A 23,628-nucleotide genomic window follows, 5' to 3' on the forward strand; every position below is an offset into this window, starting at 1 on the left:
AGGATAATCCACGCCAGCCATCTAGCACACTGCCTGGCACTTAATAAGTAAGCACTCAATAAACATTAGTTTTTATTATAAAAACCACTTCAAGACACACTAGTTTTGATTTCCTTGATATATATTTTTTGTGATTAAAAAAAGCCTGTTTTTTGATATTTGATCAGACGATGGCTATCCGAAACTCAATAAGGATACTAGGTAAAATCTAATCAATTTATAGGAAGTAATAAAACAGTAAGAGTGTGTAAAAAGGCATAGTTTGGTTGTAAATTCCTGAAAGGTAGGAATCACACGGCAAGTACATTATCTATACAACAAGCCCATTATATCAGAAAACAACCAAGAAATCACTAACATGATAATTTAAATAGAAGCTTTTTATAATCTAAAAGCACTGTTTTTAAGTACTTGCACAAAGCATTGGAATATTTTGCAACATAACATGGAAAGGGCTCGTCACTGGATTTAAAAAAAAGATATTTATTCTCCAAATTTTTCAAGTGCTGTAACACACATGACTCTGACTGATCTCCAACAGGGAAACGCTCTTCTTTCTTCACGTCCACAAAAATACACTTTAACAAAGAATATGCCATTCTGAATTTAGGGGGATTACTTTTTGGAAACATAGGCCTTAACAATGTTTGTGTTCATTTAATATTTGATATTGTTAGGTTAAGTCCTTTATATACATTATAAAATCAAGTTAAAAAGAAAAAAAGTTAAGATTGTAGCTTAAATTTTTCCAAGCTAAGTTTTATTTATGAAGTATAGAATTAAAGGCAATGTGGAAAACTTTCTTATTCTAAAAGTGACCATTATTCTAATTTAGAATCAAAAACCATTTCGGATCTGCCTTAAAAAGATGAAACCTTACTTTTATTCTGATTGAGTTACAGAGGAGTTAACTACACTGTAGAAAAGGTGCACTGGTATGATTTAAGTTATTATTTCTATTATATGAAAAACACAGATTTTAAAGTAACTTGTTATGTTCCCACACATTATCTTTATCAAAGACTTTAGAAGTTCCTATACCCTCAATATTAATAGACTTAATAGCATATAATATTATAAACGCTGCTATAGCTAAAAGTCATACATAAATCTTTAGGAGTCAATGAAAAGCTTTATTTCTACTCCAATGTTATTTCCTGCATATTACAGGTATGAGTGATAGTTGACACTGCCATTAATAGAAGAATATAACCATTAATAATATATCTTTTAGGTTTTTTCCTAAAGCTTTAAGATGTAAATACACAAAAACTTACATGTTTACTAGGAGACGTAGAAGATTCCAGTTCTTGAGAAAACACCATGTCTTCAGTAAGTACACTGTGATCCGGACTGCCTGGCTGCGCCTGAACGGTGGGCTCACGTGGTATATAGTCAACAGCGGGGCTGCCCAGTTCTTCTGGAATAGAACTTTCACTGTGTAGACGAGAGTAGGAAGGTACTGGAGAATCCGCCTCACTTGTTATTTCTAGGAAGAGAGGGTGAAAACAAGAAAAAGTACACAATCTTGGTCAAGGGAAATGTTCCACTGTTATACTATATGTTTGTTTTTAGCATAATTTCACTAGTTGCATTTAGATACAATTTTTAATCCCATCACTTAATGGACCACATTCACTATCAAATTTGTTAGTCTAATTAAGAATTCTGGCTGACACAAACTGAGAGGTTATCTGTAACATATAATCAGCTATGATAGTTACTGACAACCTAAGTGTTAGTGAAGATGAGGAGTTATTACAATCACATATTCCTTTAGGAGTGAAAATTGGTCCAACCACTTTGGAAGACAATTTGGTAGGATTCAGAAAAGATGAGAACACTCTATGATGCAGCAACTCCGCTCCCAGGGATACATCCTAGAGAATTCTTGCATGTGAACAGCAGGAGACATGCCCGTGGTCATCGGCTGGACTGTTATAATGATCAAAAACTGGAAGGCCAACGTCTATTGACAGTAAAATGAATCAACTGTGGTATATTTATATGATGAAATACTACATAGCAATAAAAATGAGTAAACTAGAGCTCATGCATCAGTGGAGATACACTATGAATTTCATTTAGCAGTTTCAGAATTTGTAACATTGTCTTGCCTCTGGAATTTCTTGTCCATTGTGGCCTCTGCTCATTCTAAGAAACCAAATATATTTGACACTAAACAGGAAATTCTTAATATTATACTTAGGAATGTATACATATTAATCTTATGAATGTACACTGCTTTGCCTCTTTATCTCTACAGGTATAATGTCCCACAAAAATTAGGTTCTATCTCACCTTGGGTCAGTACTGCTAATACTTGGTATACTTAATTCTAAACCTCACTTAATATTCTGGGCCCAATGACTTGACACTTAAAAGCACTTCAGGTCAAAATGTAAAAAGGTTTATTTTTATATTGTGCATGTGTTGCACAATTGGAATGGTTAAATGAAGGAAGGAATTCTAAAAATCGTCAGGATATTTATCTATTCCAAGACATACTGTGGAAAAAATTTAAAATCGTTTAGAAAATGATTTAATTTTTAGGTAGTAGGCAATAGAAGAATCCTTCACATTTCAGCATTATGTCCCTCAAACAATATAAAGATTGTATAAAGAAAAAAGTGAAAGTCACCCATACTACTACCTCCTGAGAGATAACCACGAAGTTTCTCCAATCTGCTGTCTGTAGAAGGCTTCATTTTGGAAGTCTTCCTTTTTTTTTTGCCTTTTCCCTTATTTTTTTAATTATGAAAGTGGTACAAGAATGTAGTACAAAACAAACAACCTTCCAACCGTGCAGAAGGATGTAGAACAATTAGTTCATACACTTATCCCCTGTCACTTTCACCTACACAATTTCCACACCTTATGCCAAAGATAAACCAATGGCAGACAGGTAAGGGTTGCTGTGTTGTTGTGTCTTTCTAGACCTTGTGCTATACAACCTGACTTTTTTTATATTTATTTTTTTAAGTTGTGGTAAAATACACCTAACATAAAACTTACAATATTAACCACTTTTAAGTGTAGAGTTTGGTGAGATTAAGTACATCCCCACTATTTTGCGACCATTGCCACCAGAACTTCATCTTTCCAAACTGAAACTCTATACTCTTAAATAACTACTGATTCTCTCCTCACCTCTCCAAGCCCCTAGCAACAACCATTCCATTTCTGTCTCTATGAATTTGACTACTCAAGGTACCTTTTATAAGTGGAATCATAAAATACTGGTTCTTTTGAGGCTGGTTTATTTCACTTAGCATAATATCTGCAAGATTCATCCATGTTATAACCTATCTGAATTTCCTTCCTTCTTAAGGCTGAATAATATTCCATTGCATGTATGTACCACCTTATATATATATCTATTCATCTGTTGATAGATATTTGGGTTGCTTTCATCTTTTGTCTATTGCAAATAATGCTACTATAAACATAGATATACAAATCTCTCCTGGGAAACGAGCTTTCAGTACTCTTTAGTCTATAACCAGGAGTAGAATAGCATTCTTTGTTCCACCTACATACCAACAGGTTTGATTAGTTACTTGAAAATGGCTTGAATGATCACCCACACAACCCCTGCAAAAGATATGCCCATGTCTTAACCCCCAGAACCGGTGAATGTAATCTTATTTGGAATAAAGGTCTTTGCAGATGCAATTAAGGATCTTGTGATGAGATCATCCTAGAGAATGTGGGTAGGCCCTAAATCCAATAACAAGTTTCTTTCTTTTTATTTTTTTTAAATCCTCACCTGAGAATATGTTTATTGAGAATATGTTATTTTAGAGAGAAAGTGTGGGGGGAGACAGAAAAAAAAAATCCATGTGAGAGAGAAACACTGACTGACCGCCCCCTGTAGCACTGCCCCGACTGGCAACCAAACCCCTACCTAGGTATGTGCCCTCGCTGGGGGAATCGGCAACCTTTTGGTGTACAGGACAACGCTCCGACCAACCGGACTGCCCAGCCAGGCCAGTGACAAGTTTCTTTATGATACAAAAGACAAGACAGACACAAAGAAGATGACTACGCAAGATTGAAGTTACACAGATACAAGGAATGCCTATATTTTAGCCACCAGATGCCGGGAGAAGGAAGGAAAGAATTGTCTTCTGGTACCAAGAGCCCTGCAAACATGCAGAGTTTGTACTTCTGGCCTCCAGAAGGGGGGTGAGGGTGGGGGGCGGAATTTAAGCCAGAAAATTTGAGGAAATGTACACAGGTACGCAATGGTATTTCTTTATGGTTTTTATGCCCTGACACTAATGAAGTTTAACATCTTTTCATGTTTATTCACCATTTGGAGTTCTTCATTTGTGAAGTGACTGCTCTTGCCTGTTTTTTAAAAATATGGTTATCATTTTATTTTTCATTCATAGAAGTTGCTTACATATTATTCCTTTGTCAGTAAGATATGTTGCAAATCTCTTACCTTGTTTCCCTTTGTGGTATATTAATGAACAGGAATTCTTAATTTATTGAAGTCCAATTTATCAATCTTTCACTTCATGGTTTTTGTTTTGTACAACATGTTAAATCTTGCACACCCCTTGGTGTCATAAAAATATTCCCTTACAATATCTTCTAAAGTTTTATAGTTTTAATTGTCACATTTAAGCTTTTCTTTGCCTTTTGAGATGGACTTTTTTTATGTTAGGTAGGGATCCAACTTCATTTTTTCCCTCCTATAAAAATTTACTGGTGAGTCCCTCCTTTCTTCACTATTCTGCAAAGTTACCTGTGTCAAAACTCAAATTTCCTTTTCTGCTTGGATTTTTCTCTAGAATGTTTCACAGTCTATTTGTCTATCTGTGCAAACAGCATATTATTTAAATTATTATACTTCTAGAGGACTTGATATCTCATCAAATAAGTTCTTGTACTTTGTGGTTCTTGAGGAGTGTCTTTGCTTTTTGGTTCTTTGCTCTTTCATATACGTTTTAAAATGAGCTTATTAAGCCCTATGAAGAAATCTTGCTGGGTATTTAATTTAAATTGTCATGAATCAGTAGATAAATTCAGGGAGAATTAACAACTTTATGACACTGAATCTGTGAAGACGGAAAAGCTTTCTACTTATTTTAGTCTTTTCTCATGTCTCAAGAAAATTCTTAATTTTATAAACATAAAGATCTTGTATACATTCTGTTCAGTTTATTCTTAGGTACTTCATATTTTTTATTTCTATTATAAATGGTATCTCTTTTAAAAATTAGATTTTTCTAAACAATTTCTCCTGGTCTACAGATATGTAATTGAGTTTTGTTTATGGATTTTATACCCAGCAACCTTGCTAAACTCACTTATTAATTCTAATAACTGCCATGTGAATACTAGATTTTCTATGTGCACAGCCTTATCCATAATAAAGAAGAGTTTTGCTTCTTCCCTTCACTCAGGTGAAAATAGGCATCTTTGTCTTATTTCTAAATCTGAAGAGAAAGACTTCTATGTTTTACCATTAAGTGTGATGTCTGTTTTAGGTTTGGTTTGTTGCTTTTGTTAACAGATATCCTATATAAGGTAAAGGAAAGTTCCCTTCTGTTGCTACTTTGACCTGAGATTTGTTTTACTACAAATGCTTCTTAAATTTTATTAAGTGACTTCTCTGAGTCCAATCCATTCAGATGTCATGTATTTTTTCTCCTTTAATTTGTCTAAGTAATTCACCACATTATCAATTTTTTAATATGTGTTAAACTCCAGTTACTTGGTTATAGAATATCCCCATTCCATTTCATGGAATTTACCCATTTCTTCTAAGTTTTCAAGTACATTAGCATAAAAGTATTTACAGTATTCTCTCAACTTTCTGATTTCTGTAGGATTTGTTCCTGTATTGTCTTCATCACCTTTAATCATTAACACTTTTAATAATGAAGTAAATCTTTTGTTATAGTAGGTTTTAGTTTGTAATAGTTAGTATTTATTACCTTTCTGTTCTGTTCTCTGTTCCTCCAGCTCTTTCTTAGGAGTTTTGGGCTTTATTAATTCTTTGTCCCAGGCAGCCAAAGCTTGTTTTTCCATTTGACGAATTTCTGCTTCCTCTGCATCTAAACGCCGCTTCCACTCTAGCAACTCTTCTGCATGCTGTCGCCGTTGCATTAGTTTTTGCTCCCTTTTGGTCAGAAACCTATGGTCACGCCATTAAAGAACAGTGAGAGAGCAAATCTGTAGGCAGAAACCACTTTGTGAGCACTATCACTCATTACCTTATCAACAAGCTGTGTAAAAAAGAATACCTACTACTCATCTGAAAAAAGTTTGAGATCATAGGAACTTAGATGAGTCAACTTATTCAGAAAATGAGAGAATTTATGTTTTATTTGTAAGAGTAGCAAAGGAAAAAGAGTGGTAAATTCAGGGAAAAAATCTTCAGGACATCTGCACAACCATGACCTATAATATATATTCATTTTTCATAGGTGATTCTTTTTCATAAGAGAAGACATAAGGGCATTTTTTTCTGAAGGTTCAGGCTAGAAAACACACAAACTCAAAACGACAAAGACCAAACCAACAACAGAAAACAAATCCAAAGCCCCCAAATAAGCAAGCAAACAAAAAACATGTTTATGTCCCGATTTGCCTTTTACTTTCAAATTCAATCTGGTTTTGCTTCAGGTATAGTGAGTTTGGTAGCCACTACCTAAGAGATAAAATGTCAGGTGTTGATGTGCTTTTCATGGAGAGGACTCTGAGCACCAGTCAGATGCAGTATGCATATAAACATAACTTTATTTACTGGAGTAAAAGAATGCACCGAATACCTCAAATTTCTCAATTTAATCCCATCTTTGAAATTAATTTCTAAACATTAGGAGAACTTACTGGTTTAGGAAAAGTTTTTTGACCAGTTAAAGAGCTACTATTAAACTTTTCTTGAATGTAGATGCGACATAAAAGGTGGGCTGCTCAGATGACTGGTGTGAGATCTGTAGCGGCAGCTAATCAACAAAAAATGCGCCCAGGTACCCAATGGACACTCATTAGAAAGCACAAGAACTGCCACTCCATTTCTTGAACAGTCAGCATGTCAAATTAATGCAGAAACAAAAAGGTTTCTATGGGACATTTGAAAAGAGGCCTCTGGGCTGTTAGGGGGGAAAAAAAAGAAAGAAAAAAAGAAGCAAACGAAACAAACAAAAAGAACAGAGCATGCTCTATCAAAGAGTGCACTGAAAAAGGTGCAAAGTTACCTGACCAACTGGTTGTAGATATACAGCTGGAATTTGGGATGAAGGTTGGGAAAACAGACACTGAGAGAGGCCCAGTGATGAGACGTAAAGACAGAGAAGAAGTAGTGAACAGGAGAGCAGTGTCTACAAAATAAGGAGGAAGATTTTAAAACCAAGAGATCAAGAGGCAGAAAGAATGAGAAAGGGAAAGCATAAGAGCTGAGTGAAGAACTTTTAATATGTTTCCTAAAGAACATCACAAGCTACTTGGTTAAAGCAAGTGTTATACTGTGTGACATATAAAACATGTATTTTTTATAGATCTTACCAATGATTTCTGAATAAACATGCCTTTCTTCTTAAATGCTGCTTAACCATCACCTATACTTCTAGGTAAATTTACTTGTTTGTGAATAAAGCAATAAGTATATTGTGGAGCTAAATATGTTTTCCCATAGGCTTTAACATAAGACCACCACAATTATGGATGTGAACCTATGTATCAGCAATTCTACATACATATGTTATCTTGAGCAAGTGATTTTTATATCTGCACCTTGCCTCATATTTTTAATTCTTGAACTTAAATTAAAAACCATTACATTTGTCTTACTTAACCTTACCATCATGATCAACTTGAAAAGAATAATTTTAAATATCAACTTACACTAAAAATACATTGTTCACCTCTACAACATAAAGCTTATTGCTACTAATTGGACCTAGCGGAGGTTATCTTGCTTTATATTTAACAAGGGCCTACTTGAATAATACTATTGATATACAATACCCATCTTATAAATTATCAGGATACATAATTAGGAATTAAGCTAGTCCCAATAAATACTGCCATTAAGAATAATCATGCTGTGGACAGCTCATTCATAAGGTTAAAGGTAAGAAAATTACGTATGTTAAAGTTATAAAAGTACCCAAACCCGACTAGTTTCCCTTCGTTTTAAATAGTAAATAGGTAATTACATACATGAAAAAATAAGTAAGTCTAGTCATAGTATGGAAAGGTTAATTCTCTTTGACAGAGCATGCTCCTGTTCCCATGCACACAACAATAACTTCTAGCTCAAGGCAATCTTTACTGCCTTGGAAGGGCAAGGAATAATATCAGTACATCACAGAAGTGAGAAAATCTAGGTGTAAATCCAGCCAGTCATTTGGATTTTTAAAAAGTATGTGGAATCTTGCCTACATACATATCTTTAGAAAACAGACTATCTCAATGTCTGTTTCCCGCATACAACTTACTATTTCAACTCCCCTTCATTTACTCATACACAGACGCGCGCGCACGCACAAGTATCTGGATTGCCTTGATTTTCTGCACCAATGTTCAAGGAAAAACAATGTTGTCAAATTTCAGTAAGACACTGCAATCTTCCTTGCCATTCTTTATGAATGTATAATAAACTTATTTTGATGCCAAGTATCAAAATATGCAAAAACACATGTACTTGGCAAAAGGTCCAAAAAATCTATTCATAACATTCAAATTTCACCCACCCTCTTAAGTGTACAACTGCTAAATGCATGCATGACCTAGTACAAAAAGTAGAATATTGAAATGTGAAATAATCTGTAAAGAGATACAATTTAATTTTTTGTTCAGCCTAATAAAGGTTACTTTTTTCTATTAAAACAAATACTGATCTTTTTTTTCACATGCAAATATTAAGCATATTCAAAAGTTCTAGGTTAGAAGTAAACAACAAAAAGAAATGGCCAATAAAAAAAGAAAAGAAAATAGTTTAAGGAACAGTATAAAAAAAGTTTAACTTAAAGTTAGAACTCCTTCCCAGAGCATATGTTTCCTATTTAATATAGTATATTCTAGAAATAAAGAGTATCCTTTAAAAGCTGAAGAAAGTAAAATTGAGGTAAAAGAAGTACTTCACACTACAGTTAATTCCTTCAAGATGCTGTACAAGTAAGAAATAAATAAAATCTGTCAATCATAGAGACATACATGTCTACTAATAGAAAATGCTACTAATATACTTTATAACTGGTATTACGGCATCACACCAACAAGGCCTCTCTGATGGTAACAGAACAGTGGACGAGGATTACAGGTATAATAGATTTAATATAGTATGGAGATTATGTTCCTATAATGTTTAATCTCAAGAAATTCATGAGTGTCCTGGCTGGTGTGGCTCAGTGGATTGAGTGTCAGCCTTTGAACTGAAAGGTCACCAGTTCAATTCCCAGCCAGGGCACATCCCTAGGTTGCGGAGCCAGGCCCCCAGTTGGGGTTGTGAAAGAGGCAACTGACTGATGTATCTCTAGCACATCTGTGTTTCTCTCCCTCTCTTTCTCCCTCCCTTACCCGCTCTCTAAATAAATAAATAAATAAATAAATAAATAAATAAAATCTTTTAAAAAATCATTATAAAAATTTTTTTGAAAAAAGAAACTCATGAATAAGTGATTCCTTTTAAAGTCACACTTTCACACTCTAAACTTGACCTATGCAGCTATTCAATCCAGCAATCAGCCAATGGGCACTTTTCCAGTTTAAGGGTCAGTTTCTACTTAGGTAACTTTAAGTCATCAATGTAGTTCTTTTTTTAAATCATCGCTGGAGGGTATTTATATCTTTTACTGATTTTAGAGAGGAAACGGGAGAGATAGAGAGAAACACTGATATATGTACGCTGACCAGGGACCAAACTGTCAACCTTTTCGTACATGAGGATGACAATGCAACCAACTGAGCCGCCTGGCCAGCGCCCGTATAGTTTTTTTGAAAAACCTGAGGCTCAAAGCAGATAGGCCACCTTAGCTCAACTTTACCTTTAGCTGGCTAAAGTTCACAGAGCAGATTCTAGTTCAAGCTCTGCCATTACGCTATGTATGTGACTTGGGACAAGTAACTTAATCTGTGGGCATCCGTTTCTTCCTGTAAAACTAAGAGACTCTACTAGATGTCTTCCCTAAGAGCCCTTCAAAAGCTCCATCATTTTATGATTCTTTCTTTCTCCATTCAAGTACCTCCTCATAGTTTTTTAAATACCACAACAAACTGCTAGACCATGTGACATAAATGAGAACCCTTTTTTCCTACTGAGTTAATGTAACTTAAGATTGTTCTGACAGATTGTAAAACCATGTTATAATTTGAAAGAGGATTTAAATTTTAAATGAAACTTCCAGTTCTAAAATTATTTGGTTCTGAAAGATATTAAACAGAACAAACAAAAACCTAATACCCTAAATCATTTTAAAATTCTTTCTGGATCTGTAACTCTTTAATTCTATACTGTTATAAGTAAAAATAAAATGTGTTTTAATTTTTTTTATTCTCACCCGAGGACATATTTTTTTAATTAATTTTAGACAGAGAAGATACATCGATGTGCGAGAAAAACATTGATCAGTTGCCTCCTATATGTGCCCCGACGGGGGCTCAATCTTCAACCCAGACATGTGCCCTGACTGGGGATCAGACCAGCAATCTTCTGGTTCACAGAACGGTGCTCAATCCACTGAGCCACACCAGCCAGGGCTATTTAACTTTTTGACTAAAACCAAGTAAATTCATTTACTCCTAACTGGGAATATTTTTAAATATTTAAAATGAATGTTACAAAATGAAGTTTTGTAACCACAGGCTTCACTTTCCATGCTGCCTTGATCTGCAATGATCAAACCAAAAAATAATATGTTTGTGTCTGATTTTTTCTTCTTAAGCTATACAGTACTTTCTAATTCTAAAGTATGTTTAATTCTAAACACTCATCCATGAAAATTTCCTTGGTATACTCTTTTCAGTATAAATTTCTTCCTCTTGTGAACTTCCTTAGCAACTGATTTACTGATTTATATATACTTCTCTAAAGAAACATGATACTTGTTTTTTTTTTTCCTCCTAGACTATCAATTCTTATGAGGACAAGATTCACGTTTGATTCCTCTTCATATCCCTCAGAACAAATATTAGTGCCTAGCAGCAAAGGCTCGAATGATTTTGTTATTATTGGGTGTCAACTATAGCAAAGTTAACTATTTGCTGAGCTGCTGAAGATCTAATTCTAAAGCTTTTGATGATTTGAATGGTGTTTAAAAACTAGTTTTCACATTACTTTGTTCTGAGATAAAAGAATATTGCATAACTACAGTATTCTTTTTCAGCTGGTAATGTTGGAAAATACTCCTGTTCATCCTCTAATTTCAGCACTGCCATCCAAATCTTAATGCTAATTTCTTTGCCACTACTGTCTTCACCCAATCCCTACCTACAAACACAACTGTATCACTTCAAACAACAAATCAAGAAGTCACTTAAAAAAAAAAAAGCCATGAATGCTTCAAGGCCTATTCTCTCTTACAAACTTCTCATAAGTTTACTGCAGCAGTTCACAAAGAAAGGGAGAACAATACTACAAAAAGTCTAGGTGTTTAATATTTTGAATTCTGAGAAAATAATTAACAGAATAAATTAATTCAACCTTGAATTTGACAAGGCTGAACCAAACCTGAAATAAGCACCACATAAACAGACTAATCTCACAGATAAACAAGGGTGAGCAGTTTCTTCTACGCATGATTAAACTTATTTGGTTATTATTCATAGAGACCAGCAATGAAGATCTTACTGATATAGACAACAAGGGATCAATGAAGGCATTACTCCATTAGCTGTCCTTCCTCCAACATTTATCATTCAAAGACATTTGGAGACAGATGTTCATTGTCCATCAGTTATGAAAATTTATGAAAGAGATTACTCTGAATTCAGAGATCCTTGGAGCAATACAGCATGTCTAAACAAACTATGGGAAAATTTTATTAGGAAGGAAAGAAAGCATCTCTAGTTTAAATATCAATAAATTCCTATTTGAAGAAGCTTTAATTATCCTATCCCATGGAAATCGTCCAAAAGGAATATTTACACACTGGTATTTGGTTTCACCCCCTTATATTTTTTTATTTTTAAAATTTGTATTTACTTTTTTAAATTTATTTTTATAATCAATTTAGGTATTTTTAAGTTATGAAATGTCAATATTAAGTTATTGAAATGCAATTTCAATTAGGCAATGAAGTCCCAATGTAAAACACTGCACCTATAGTAAATATTTACTAAGATTTGATTTACATAACTGCTTGGCTGTTCAGAAACTAATCAAATCATAGATTGATTTAATGAATATAGAACATTATTTTGAATACAGAGCATATTTATGAATAGAGAACTATTAAATTTGGTAATATGTGGTACACACTACCAAGATATGAAGAAAAAACTTAGGTTTCATCTGTGGTTCAAATTGTAACTTAAGATAAAATGGCCATCAACAAAAATCTGTAATGGGTCTCTTCCATATTTAAAGAAGGTGGAAGTTATACAGTCAAAGATAGGGTGTACAAGCAGCAATTGGCAACAATTTTTAATTAAATATACATCTAAAAGAGTAAACTCTCACATAAATGTCCTTTTATATGGTCAAAGCTGACATACAAGTGAGCTACATGTAAGTAGGAATAGCTTTCTTTAAAAGAGCCTTAAAAAACTTAGACTTAGGAACGTTTTAAAAGAGTGGCAGAGTGCCAATCATTCAACATCCCAGGAGAACTTCAGGCTTTGTGGTTTCACCTGAGCACTCCACACCTACTCTCAGGGTTCAATTACACTCTTCTACTTGAATAAGCCTGACACCTGTCGGGCAGCCACAGGATGGATGAGACGACCTCAGGATATGCCATTAATTAGTTGCTCCCCTAAGTCAGTAGACCCGTCCTCACATTTCAGAGAAGGTGCCAATTTCACACTTCTCCTAACTTTTAGTAAAAGAAAGGAGAAAAAATTGTCATGGGTGTATGTGCAACTACTACTTTGATTGTTAAAATAAGGGACCCGCTGTATGGAAAACAATAATATTTGTTTTATTAATCAGATCTACAGTGAGCTTACTTCTAGGCAGACTTAATAATTGTGTTAAAATACTACTGATACCATAAAATATTATATTATATAAATCTAATCTAATGAAGTACATTAAATATTATTTGTTACTGTTACTTTCAATGTAAACACAAGATATTTATAAAAAATGAATTACTTCTCATCCATGCGGCTTCTCATTTTCTTCAGTTTCTGCATAATGCTGCTGGTTTCACTGCTGGAGACGGAAATCGGGGAAGGGCTGCGGGTCTCCACGTCGGCCGGGCCAGGACTAACTGCCTTGCTATCCTTTGTATCATCATCACTATGAGAGTCCTGCAAAGAAAAGGGGGTAAAGAGTTACAATTTTACCGGAGTTTAAGATTTCCCAGTGATCATAAACATTGTCATTTCAAAACAGTATTTATAAAATAACCAAAATTTAGGTATTAAAGGACAAAATTATATCATATATTTAAAACAGGCTAAAATATACATTTCATATTTTGTATATTTTACACATGATTACATATATTATCAAAGTGCAAGCCCAGGCTAGTTGCTCAGTTGGCTGGAGCATCATCTCGATAGGCCAAGGTTGCAGGTTTGATCCCTGGTCAGGACACATACAAGAAGCAATCAATGAATGCATAAGCAAGTGGAACAAAAATCACTGTCTCTCTCTCCCCCCACCCCCGCCAAAGTCAATTAAAAAAAAATTAAATAAAAGTCAAAGTGCAATAATTTTTTAAGATGTAAAAAAAAAAAATTAAGATAACTCCTGCCACTAGTAACCTGGTATCTAAATGTCCCCTCTAATTTTTAAAAATTAAACCACTCAAAAGGAATATAAAATTACAGACATTATAACAATATAAAACATATATGTGCAGACACGAAGAATGAAGGGAACACATAATTATTTTCATCACACTGATGAATGGATCTCTTTTCTATAAATATTTCTTATAGATAACAATATTTTTACCAATTAAAAAGTTTATAATAAGAACATTTAGAAAAAAACATTTAGGAGCCATTGGTTTAATCAATATATTATTTCTAATGAACTTTTGCCATTTATTCTCTCAACTTTTCTGGACGATGGGTTGGAAAAAATCATGACTTTTTAAAAAAAATCCTTACCTGCAGATATGTTTATTGATTTTTAAAGAAGGAGAAAAGGAGAAAGACAGAGAAAGAAACATCAATTGGTTGCCTCCTGTATGCACCCCGACCAGGGATCCAACCCATAGCCTTTTGGTACATGGGATGACACTCCAACCAACTAAGCCATCTAGCCAAGGCAAAGTCTGTTTTTTTTTTTAAACTGACTTTAGAGAGAGAGGAAGAGGGTATGGGGGATGAGGGAGGGAGGGAGGGAGGGAGGGAGGGAGGGAGGAAGTGGGGGGGGGAGAGAGAGAGAGAGTGTGAGAGAGAGAGAGAGAACGAACCATTGATCTTTTTGTTCCACATACTTATGCATTCATTGTATCATTCTTGAATGTGCCCTGACTGGAAATCGAACCCACTACCTTGGCTTACCAGGATACTGCTCCAACCAATTGAGCTACCTGGCCAGGCTATGACTGTTTTTACTTTGTGAACAACATAAACAAAGTAGAGCCCTCTTCCATCTCTTTTCCGTTCCTGCCACCTTAAGGGAACATCATCATTACTGCGTTAAATCAAAATCAGGTGCCACAGTGTTGAGAACACTTACATGATGTTCCTGCCAAAGATGCACAACCTGAATCTAATCATGAGGAAAACTAGACAAGCCCAGGTGGGAGAACATTCTACAAACTAACTGGCACGTAAGCTTCCAAAGTGTCAAGGTCATGAGAGTCAAGGAACTTTTCCAGACTGAAGAAAACCAAACAGACATGAAAGCTAAATGCAATATGTGATTCTGAACTCATGTAAAAAGAACATGACTGTGACAGCTGGAGAAACATGTCTGCAGATTAAATGATAGTAATATATCGATGTTAATTGCTAGCAAAATACTCTCAAATCAAGAAAACAGTTTTGTACTGTGGTAGAAATTTATAAATTTAAGATTGTTTCAAAATTTAAGGTGCGTTTTAAAAGTCAAAGCAAAGAATATTAGAGAGTAATTTAACTATACTGCAATGCAGGTTGGGTTTTCCAACACTAGCTATATTGATACTTTACAGTATCTCAGAATAGATCCAAATTTTGTTTTTGTCTGAGTATCTCCTTTGAACCATGTATCATTATATTAACACTGGATAGTTGAAATAAGTATCATACAAAGAGCAAAAAAACAGTCTCCCTCATTAAATCTGAGGAATATATCTGGATTGCTAAGGAAGAACAAGGCTCTTTGTCTCAAAAGAGTTCATAAATGGAAACCATTTTTAAGCTAATATACATGCCATGTGTCCCTTTCAAAGCTGAATATTCCATGATAAAAAAATACTGCCACTATACATAAAGGCACATACATAACAATCTCTCCTAGTTCATCATTATATCCTGGTGCTAGAATGAACGTTCCCATCATATTAGAAAATGAGGCAGGGTTAGGTACTAGCAAGCAGCATGAGGCAGAAAACAAAGAAATAAGAATTTCATGTAATTTACCAATTTATTCTCCCCTGCAGATTTTAACTTCTCCTGAAGTTTTAAGGTGGTCTGTCGGATCCTTTCTATCTCCTCCTGCTGTTTAAGGATCAGTTGTCTTTCTTTCCGAGCTGCCTTATTGGCTTCTTGAAGACGTTTAATTTCTGCCTAAGGTTTAAAGAGTTAGAAAGGTACTGAGATTTGGAGGAAAAAATGTCCAAAGTAATATTTTAAAAAGAACATCCAGTCATCACATATAAATATATACAGTATTTTAAGATGAAAGTAATAACATTGAAAACTTTGTAAATATTTTAAAAAGGAAAAAGTCACATCATTCTACCCATCTAAAATAATCTAACATAATCCTTTAATTTAAATAACTGTAATTACAACAGACTGTAATTCTGTTTCATATACCCTTTGTAAACATAATATAACCTTCACATTCTTCCATAGTGTTACTTAGTCTACACACTTAATAGTTGCATATCAAGTAAACTAAGTAATGTAACCTTTTTTTAATTGCTAATCTCTTAAATCCCTTAAAATATTTTACCATCACCAACAAATCTTAATGTCTGTAATTGTTTCATACTATGCATTAATTCTTTAGGAGAGATTCAAAATAAATAAATAGAGAGAGCGAGCACGTGCACGTGAGCAAGAGATATGGAGAGAGAGGTGACACAAATAAGTCAAAAAAAAAGAATTATTTTAGGCCCTTAAAATAGTTATAAAAATTGCTTTCTAAACAGAATTGTCTCCACTTAAAATGCCACCAGAAACATGTAAGACTACACTGTACCAAACTTTCTCCACACAGGATATTATTAAGTTCTGTTGCTAATTAAGTGGGCAAAAGATGATACACTATACTGTTAATAATTGTTAAAATTTAACTTTTTTCATGTTTTCTTATCAATAAAATTAAGCATAATACATTAACAATATGTTACTTATAATTTCTTGCAATAATGTTTGAAAGATTTTTTTTGAAACTATGTGAAAAATGCAGAATAGTTGACAATAAATATTTCATTTCCAAAATCCCAAATGAACAATTTTTAATAATTTGCCATAGTTTCTCCTAGGGTTTAATATTAAACATTACGGATAAAACCAGTATGCAATCCCCTACCCCAACTCCTAAACATTCTCATGGAATGTATGCTTCCAGTACGTTCTTCTAAAATTCTTCTACAAATATTTGTACTTACCTGCAACAACATATACTATTTGGTTTGTATGTTTTTAAATTTTATAAATAATATCATACATAAATATTTTCAGTCTTGCTTTAGTTACCGACATTGCTTTTTTTTTTTAATCCTCACTTGAGGACTTTTTTTTTTTTTTAAAGAGAGAGGAAGTAGGGGAGAGAGAGAAAGGGAGATAGAGAAACATCAATTGGTTGTCTCCCATTTGCACCCTGACTGGGGATCAAATCCGCAACCTACGTATGTACCCTGACCGGGAATCAAACCTGCAACCTTTCAATTTACAAGAAGACACTCCAACTGAGTCACACCAGTCAGGGCTAAAAATTGCCTCTGATATTGCTGTGCTGATTTACACCTATATGCTGTATAAAATTACATTAGAGGTATATATATTTCAAATATCTATTACCGTATGGTTGGATAAGGTTGCTGTCTACTATTATAAACAATGCCACAATGAACATCCTTGCATTTTTTGGCCTCCTTGGACACACATATTAGTTTCTATGGAACAGCAGTCCTCAAAGTATGGTCCATGGGACTCCTTGGGGGCACTCAAGATCCTTTCAGGGTCTCTTAGGGTGAAACTATTTTCATAATACTAAGACATTATTTGCTCTTTTTTATTCTCATTTTCTCATGAGTATACAATAGCATTATATGTATTTTGAAGAAAGTTACTATATTTTCTAAAACAAAAAAATTTATTGAAAAGAATATTGAGTTTTGTAAATCTCTATTGTCTGGAGTGATTTTTAAAAATATCATGCATTCATCATTAGAAAATGATAGTTCAGTAAGTTATGCAGATCTTCCCAATGTTCACATTATTATAGTCAATTGGAAATCATTAATTAATATCATCACTGATCTCAAAAGTTCTTTAGTATTAAATTCAATAGTGGATAGAAATTTTTCAGAATTCTGACTTATGCTTGAAAGTTTGAATTTTTGTATCTGTGTAATCCTTTCAAGTCAAATGGAATTCCATGAAAAACTCAGTCTCCTCCTCAAAATATTTGCCTCTTCTGAAGCAGCACAGAGAGAAGGCTAACAAACTAAATCAGAAACTTCTCAAAAGCAGAGCAGCAATCTCCACCCTCTTTTGTGCTGATAGAAAGGTTTACCTGGCTTTCAGCTGAATCCCTGGAGGATCACAACCTAGTGAGTGTCAATGTAAAACATAAGTAGACTGAGGCTTGCCAATGCTGCAGCCCAATGCCAAGCCAGCTCACCAGTCCCAAAAGGATTAAAGCGAACAGCTGAGCACCCTAACTGCATGGCAGAGCGAAAAACGGATCCTCTCTAAGGTAAGAGAACATCTCCTGGAGCCCTGCAGTTATTTATACAGTGTCCAGCAGTCAAAATCACCAGGCATGCAAAAAGGACAATATGATAAAAAAAAAAAAAAAAAAAAAGCAATCTATAGCAGCAGACAGAGATATCCAAATATTAGCATTAGCAGACAAAAAAATTAAAATGATTATGAATGTATTCAAAAGAATATAGAAAAATAGATGAAAATGTAGAGAATTTCAACAAAGAACTGAAAAAAAAATCTAATTAAATGGATTTAACAGTACACATGACAGTGCACAAAACATGTAACTAATGAATTCAAAGGCCAGTCAAAAAAAAAAGAAAAAGAAAAACTCTCCAAATTGAAGCACAACATTTTTTAAAAATGTTTCAAAGAATAACATGAAAACAAAACAGAGTAGAAGAGAGATTTAGTAAATGGTCAAAAGGCCTAACAAATGCCTACTGTGAGCATCTGAAGGAAGGAGGAAAAGAATAGGGCAGAAGCTACACAAGAGATACTTTTCAAAAACTGATGAAATACAACAAACAACAGATTCAAGAAGCTAAGCAAACCCTAAATAGTTATGAATACAAAAGACACCTAGAAACATCATTGCAAAACTACTAAACAAATCAAAGACACATTTGAAAAAAAATCTTAAGAGCAGCCCATGGAAGTAAAATACTAAGAAAACAGACTTCTCCATAAAAACAATGGAAACCAATAGACAATTGGAAAATGGCATCATTAAAAATGCTGAAATAATTCTATACCCAGTGAAAATATGCTTCAAAAATTAATATGAAACAAGTACATTTTCAAACTAACAGAAACTAAATGTGCCATGATGGTGTGACTCAGTTGTTCGGGTGTCATCCTGCAAAGAGAACAGTCGCCAGTTAAGATTCCCAGTCAGGGCATGTGCCTGGGTTGTGGGTTCAGTTCCCGGTTAGGCACATACAAGAAGGCAAACAACCAATGTTTTTCCCTCACATCAATGTTTCTCTCCCTGTCTTTTTTGCCCCGTCTCTAAAAATAAATAAATAAGTAAATCTTTAAAACAAAATAATGACACCTAATAAAACCTAATTTAAAAAAATGTGTTATCAGCAGGCATGAAATAAAATATTAGATTCATCAAAATTAAACGCGATGTGCTTCAAAGGACACTACTGAAGTGAAAACACAATCTCACAGAATGCGAGAAAATATCTGTAACTCTAGTTTTTATTGTATTTTACAAACAGAAAACTATTGTAACATTGTAAAAAGTTATTTAAATTTTTGAAACAACAAAATTTTTGTATTATTTTTTAAAAGATTTTATTTATATGTTTTTAGAGAGAAGAGAAAGGAGGGAGACAGGTAGGGAGAGGAGCATTGTTGTGTGAGATACTGGCTGCCTCTTACATGCCGCCAACCAGGGACCTGGCCTGCATCCAGGCATGTGCCCTGACTGGGAATTAAACTGGCGACCTTTTGGTTTGCAGGCTGGCACTCAATCCACTGAGCCTCACCAGCCAGGGCAAAAATAACAAAGTTTTTTAAACCCAATTTTTCTGGATTAAAAAGATATAACCTCCTCTTTTTTTTTTTTTTTTTACAAAAACCAAACTTCAGAATTCTTTCAAGTTCATATGATCAGTAATGTTTCCTAGGGTAAACTTAAAAGAAAAGGCTATTTATGTAGTAACACAATATATAACTCAAATGATGGCATTCATTGGCCATCTAACAGGGTAACTAGTAACTGGAAACAGGTCAAGTGAAAAGAAAACTAGATTGACTTCATATTGACAAGGCAATATGAAACACATTTACATATGTTATCTCATTTAGTTCTCACGACCACCATATGAAATACATATAATCTTACTTATACAGATAAGGAAATTAAGTCCCAGAGAGTTACTTAGACTTGACCATGATTACACAATTGCAAGTGACAAAGATGGAATTCAAATAATAATAATAACTAACATTTATTGAGCACTTACCATTGTGCCAAGGGCTGTTCTAAGTTTACTATGTGTATTAATTCATTTATTCCTCCCAAGAACCCTACAAAGTATGTTAGCATTATTATCCTCAAGTTTACAGATAAGGAAACGGAATCACAGAGAAGTAACTTGTCCAAAGTTTTTAAACGAATAGCAGTAGACTCCAGATTTTAACCCAGGCAATGACTCTAGAGCTGAAGTTTTAATCACTACATCATGCTGCCTCTCCAGGACTCAAATCCCAGGTCTTTCTTTCTGAGTTCACTGAGCCAAAATATTTGTCAATTTGTAACTAATATGTCTTGGAAATCTATTTGGGAAAGTAGTGACTAAAAAATTAATCTAAATAGACTCTTACAAATACCTTAATTTTTAAAAATATGCATGTCAAAGGACTTTTATTTTACGTACTAAATGAAGGCAGAAGGTTTCACTCTACATAGTATTAAGATAGCAGTGACATGCAATCCTAATTTAGGAGAAATATGGTAGACTGTCAAGCAACTCCTATAATTATATTAGGATAGGCATAACTAGTGGTAAATATCAATAAATTTCATTTAAGGTAATAATAAGAAAAAAGATTAGGCAAAATAATAGTTTCCACAATCTAACTTGCCAGTATAATAAGTTAGTTATTTTTCCTAACATACCTTTTCTTGCTGCAACCTTAAGAGCAAACCACGCTGTTTCTTCCGAAGTGGGGGCATTTTATCATCTTCTCCTTTGTCCCGCAGATGCCTGCAAATATTTCCCATTGAGACAAAGATTAGATTAAATTTCTATTCTTATGTCAACAATTCCGACCACTGAAGTCTCTAAGCCAATTAAACATTTTCAAATGGGAACAAATGGGGAGAGCAGCTGCTGCATGCGGCGATTCCCGTCCCAACCATTATTTAACTGCCTATGCAATACATGCAACCCCGAGACTGTGTCCTGTAAAGAGAAGACGGCTTTGAGAAATTTACAATAAAATAAGGGAATTAAGTATGAAGTAACATTTAAGTGATGAAAGAGAAATGCAAAGAAAATGTTATGAGTAGAAGGTCTTAAAAGCAACATGATCCAAGGATGCCAGCCCAGTAGCTTCTGAAACTGAGTTGATCAAATCAAATTAAATTAAATAAGGAAACAAAAACGTCTTCAAAAACAAAGCATTTCCTTTTAATAAAAGGAGAAATTAAACAGTGAAAACTATGTTCATAAAAGAACTTACTTTTTCTGATGCTCTAGCCAGGCTAATTCAGCCTTAGTTTTCTCCTTCAAGGCTTTTTCACGGAGACGCAGGAGTGAAGACTGGTGAGCTGCCCTCATTTCCTCTTCTTTCATGTACTGTCGAACCATCTCCATAGTAAATTTAGAAAAGCTATCTTGTCCTCCTGAGAATGGCATGCTCAGCTCCTATTGTAGAGAGTTTATTGTGAGTTGATCATCATCTAAAGCTTTTAGAACATAATTAACTTCATTAAAGAGGTATGCAAAAAAAAAAAAAAAAAGAGGTATGCACTTATAAAAAAATTATATAAATAAAAATTAAATAAATGTAAAATGTTGCAAACCATGTAGAAAACATTCTTCAAAAAAGGCACATGATAGAAACATTTATCTGCTAATTTACTCAGCCGTTAAAATTTTAACAAACAACTACTGTAAGGCTGTAGTGTCCCAGGCATATAAAACAGGGTAAGACTTTGTCCCTGTTATCCAAAAGGCTTACAATTTAGTAAGAATGATATTAATACAACTTTTTAAATAGAATAAAGTTTTTAAAGAGTGAAGCAAGTGAAAAGGCTACAGATAACTTTGTGTCAGATCCTCAAAGGCCTTAAGGAATAAGTTTGTATTCTACTTTGTAAGGAAGGCAAAGCCAGATTTTATAGCAAAAAAATGTAATATAAAATTGGTACCTTAAGAAAATCTTTCTGGTACCTGACAACTGAATTCAAATACAAAGTATATCCTCACAACTTTGAGAAAACACATTCACAACTACTTATGAAGTACCTGTACAGGTAAACGGAAACCCACCTTGGCAGACGACAGTGTAGTCTTTTCTGGAGAAGTTTCTTCATCAGAGTCGTCATGATGGCCTCTTTTCTTTTCCATGTTAAATCTGCGATGACTCTCAGAAGGCAGTAAAGATCGAAATGATTTTTCTTCTATTTCATCTTCTGTCATGGATTCATCAAATTTCAGGGAATATTCTGTTGCAATAGAAGCTGAATCTAAAAGAATATGGAGATTTTATCACTGTAACACTTTTCACTAGGTATTCAATTAGTAGCGCTCGCTGCCTCTTTATGAGGCAATATAACAAATTCACATAACTAATCACTAGCAGAAAGCATGAAATAAACAAAATCCAAATTCACTTACAAACAAGAAAAAAACTCTAAAGTATCTAAAAAGATTAATGCAAGAAATACAGTAAAAGTGCAATGTACTTTATATAAACAGCTGTTACAAACCAATTAGAAAACTAATACCCCTACAGAAAAATAAGAAATAGTCATGATCAGATGCTTCACAAAGCAAATAGTCAAAATAAAGTAAAAAAAAAAGTTTAACATTACTAGCAAGCAAAGAAATGCAAATTTAAAAATTTTTAGAACTCATTGATTACATGCTTAATTAAAAACATGACAGCTCTTTGAAATTGGCTCCTGAGTGCCTTTCAGATGCCGCACCCCAACAATCTTTTCATTCATTGAACACCCTTAGTTTCTGATACTACAGGATGCTTCAAGCTCATTTTGTATTTTCTCTGCCCGGTCCTAAAATCAGTCATTTTTCTAAAAAGCTCTAGTTTCTTTCATTGGAGAATATTTAAAAACCACAATCAGCGCACTGGTTGTCTTTGTCACTACTGGGGTTTTGTTGTTTCTTCCTTCTATCAGGGGACAGAGCTATGTACCATATCCATGTATAATACCCATGTACACATCCCCACTACACACAGACTCTTTCCTGTATCCATCCATCCAAATGTGGATGTTTCTAATGGATTCAGTACCACAGGGTTCATTCTACTCTTCCTTTCTTGTGTATCTATAACTTCTCTCTTCAACACTGAGAAACCTGGATCCCACCACCCAACAACTACTTACATACTTATTTGTTCAACCCCAAAATATATGTAAAGAACTGTCAGCCTGTACCCCTGTGTATGTGGCAGGGAAGTGTGTGTATACTGTTATTTTTGTAGTTAGGCTTACAATTTCCACTAAAAAATATCATTTTCCAAAGTAACTTAGTTCAGTTCCTTTTCCTTCCACCCCTCCAGTGTGGTTATGTCACATATTTGTAATACAGTTAGATTCATTTGTCACAGGCTGCATTCCATCCTGGGACATCTCCTCCACCCACATTCACTGGATTGTTGATTTTCTTGCTGCGTTTTAAAGAGTTCTTT

General features: G+C 34.1%; 1 protein-coding gene across 4 annotated transcripts in view; it reads right to left on the reverse strand.

Moving 5' to 3' along the window:
• Positions 1-23,628, reverse strand: part of CEP350 (centrosomal protein 350) — a 114,089-nt gene that overhangs the window by 25,439 nt on the left and 65,022 nt on the right. For 3 of the 4 annotated variants that reach the window (XM_054587700.1, XM_054587699.1, XM_054587698.1), the window contains 8 exons: positions 22,245-22,441; positions 21,433-21,617; positions 20,867-20,954; positions 15,709-15,855; positions 13,277-13,434; positions 7,218-7,340; positions 5,952-6,151; positions 1,278-1,489 (listed from right to left, as the gene is read on the reverse strand). In XM_054587700.1, coding sequence (XP_054443675.1) covers positions 1,278-1,489; positions 5,952-6,151; positions 7,218-7,340; positions 13,277-13,434; positions 15,709-15,855; positions 20,867-20,954; positions 21,433-21,617; positions 22,245-22,441 — 1,310 coding nt within the window. The remainder of the gene's footprint in view (positions 1-1,277; positions 1,490-5,951; positions 6,152-7,217; positions 7,341-13,276; positions 13,435-15,708; positions 15,856-20,866; positions 20,955-21,432; positions 21,618-22,244; positions 22,442-23,628) is intronic. The other variant, XM_054587701.1, reaches the window with a different exon arrangement.

This window comes from Pteronotus mesoamericanus, unplaced genomic scaffold (assembly GCF_021234165.1).
Source record: "Pteronotus mesoamericanus isolate MK-2021 breed Mesoamerican mustached bat unplaced genomic scaffold, CSHL_Meso_final scaffold_1186, whole genome shotgun sequence".
NCBI lineage: Eukaryota > Metazoa > Chordata > Mammalia > Chiroptera > Mormoopidae > Pteronotus > Pteronotus mesoamericanus.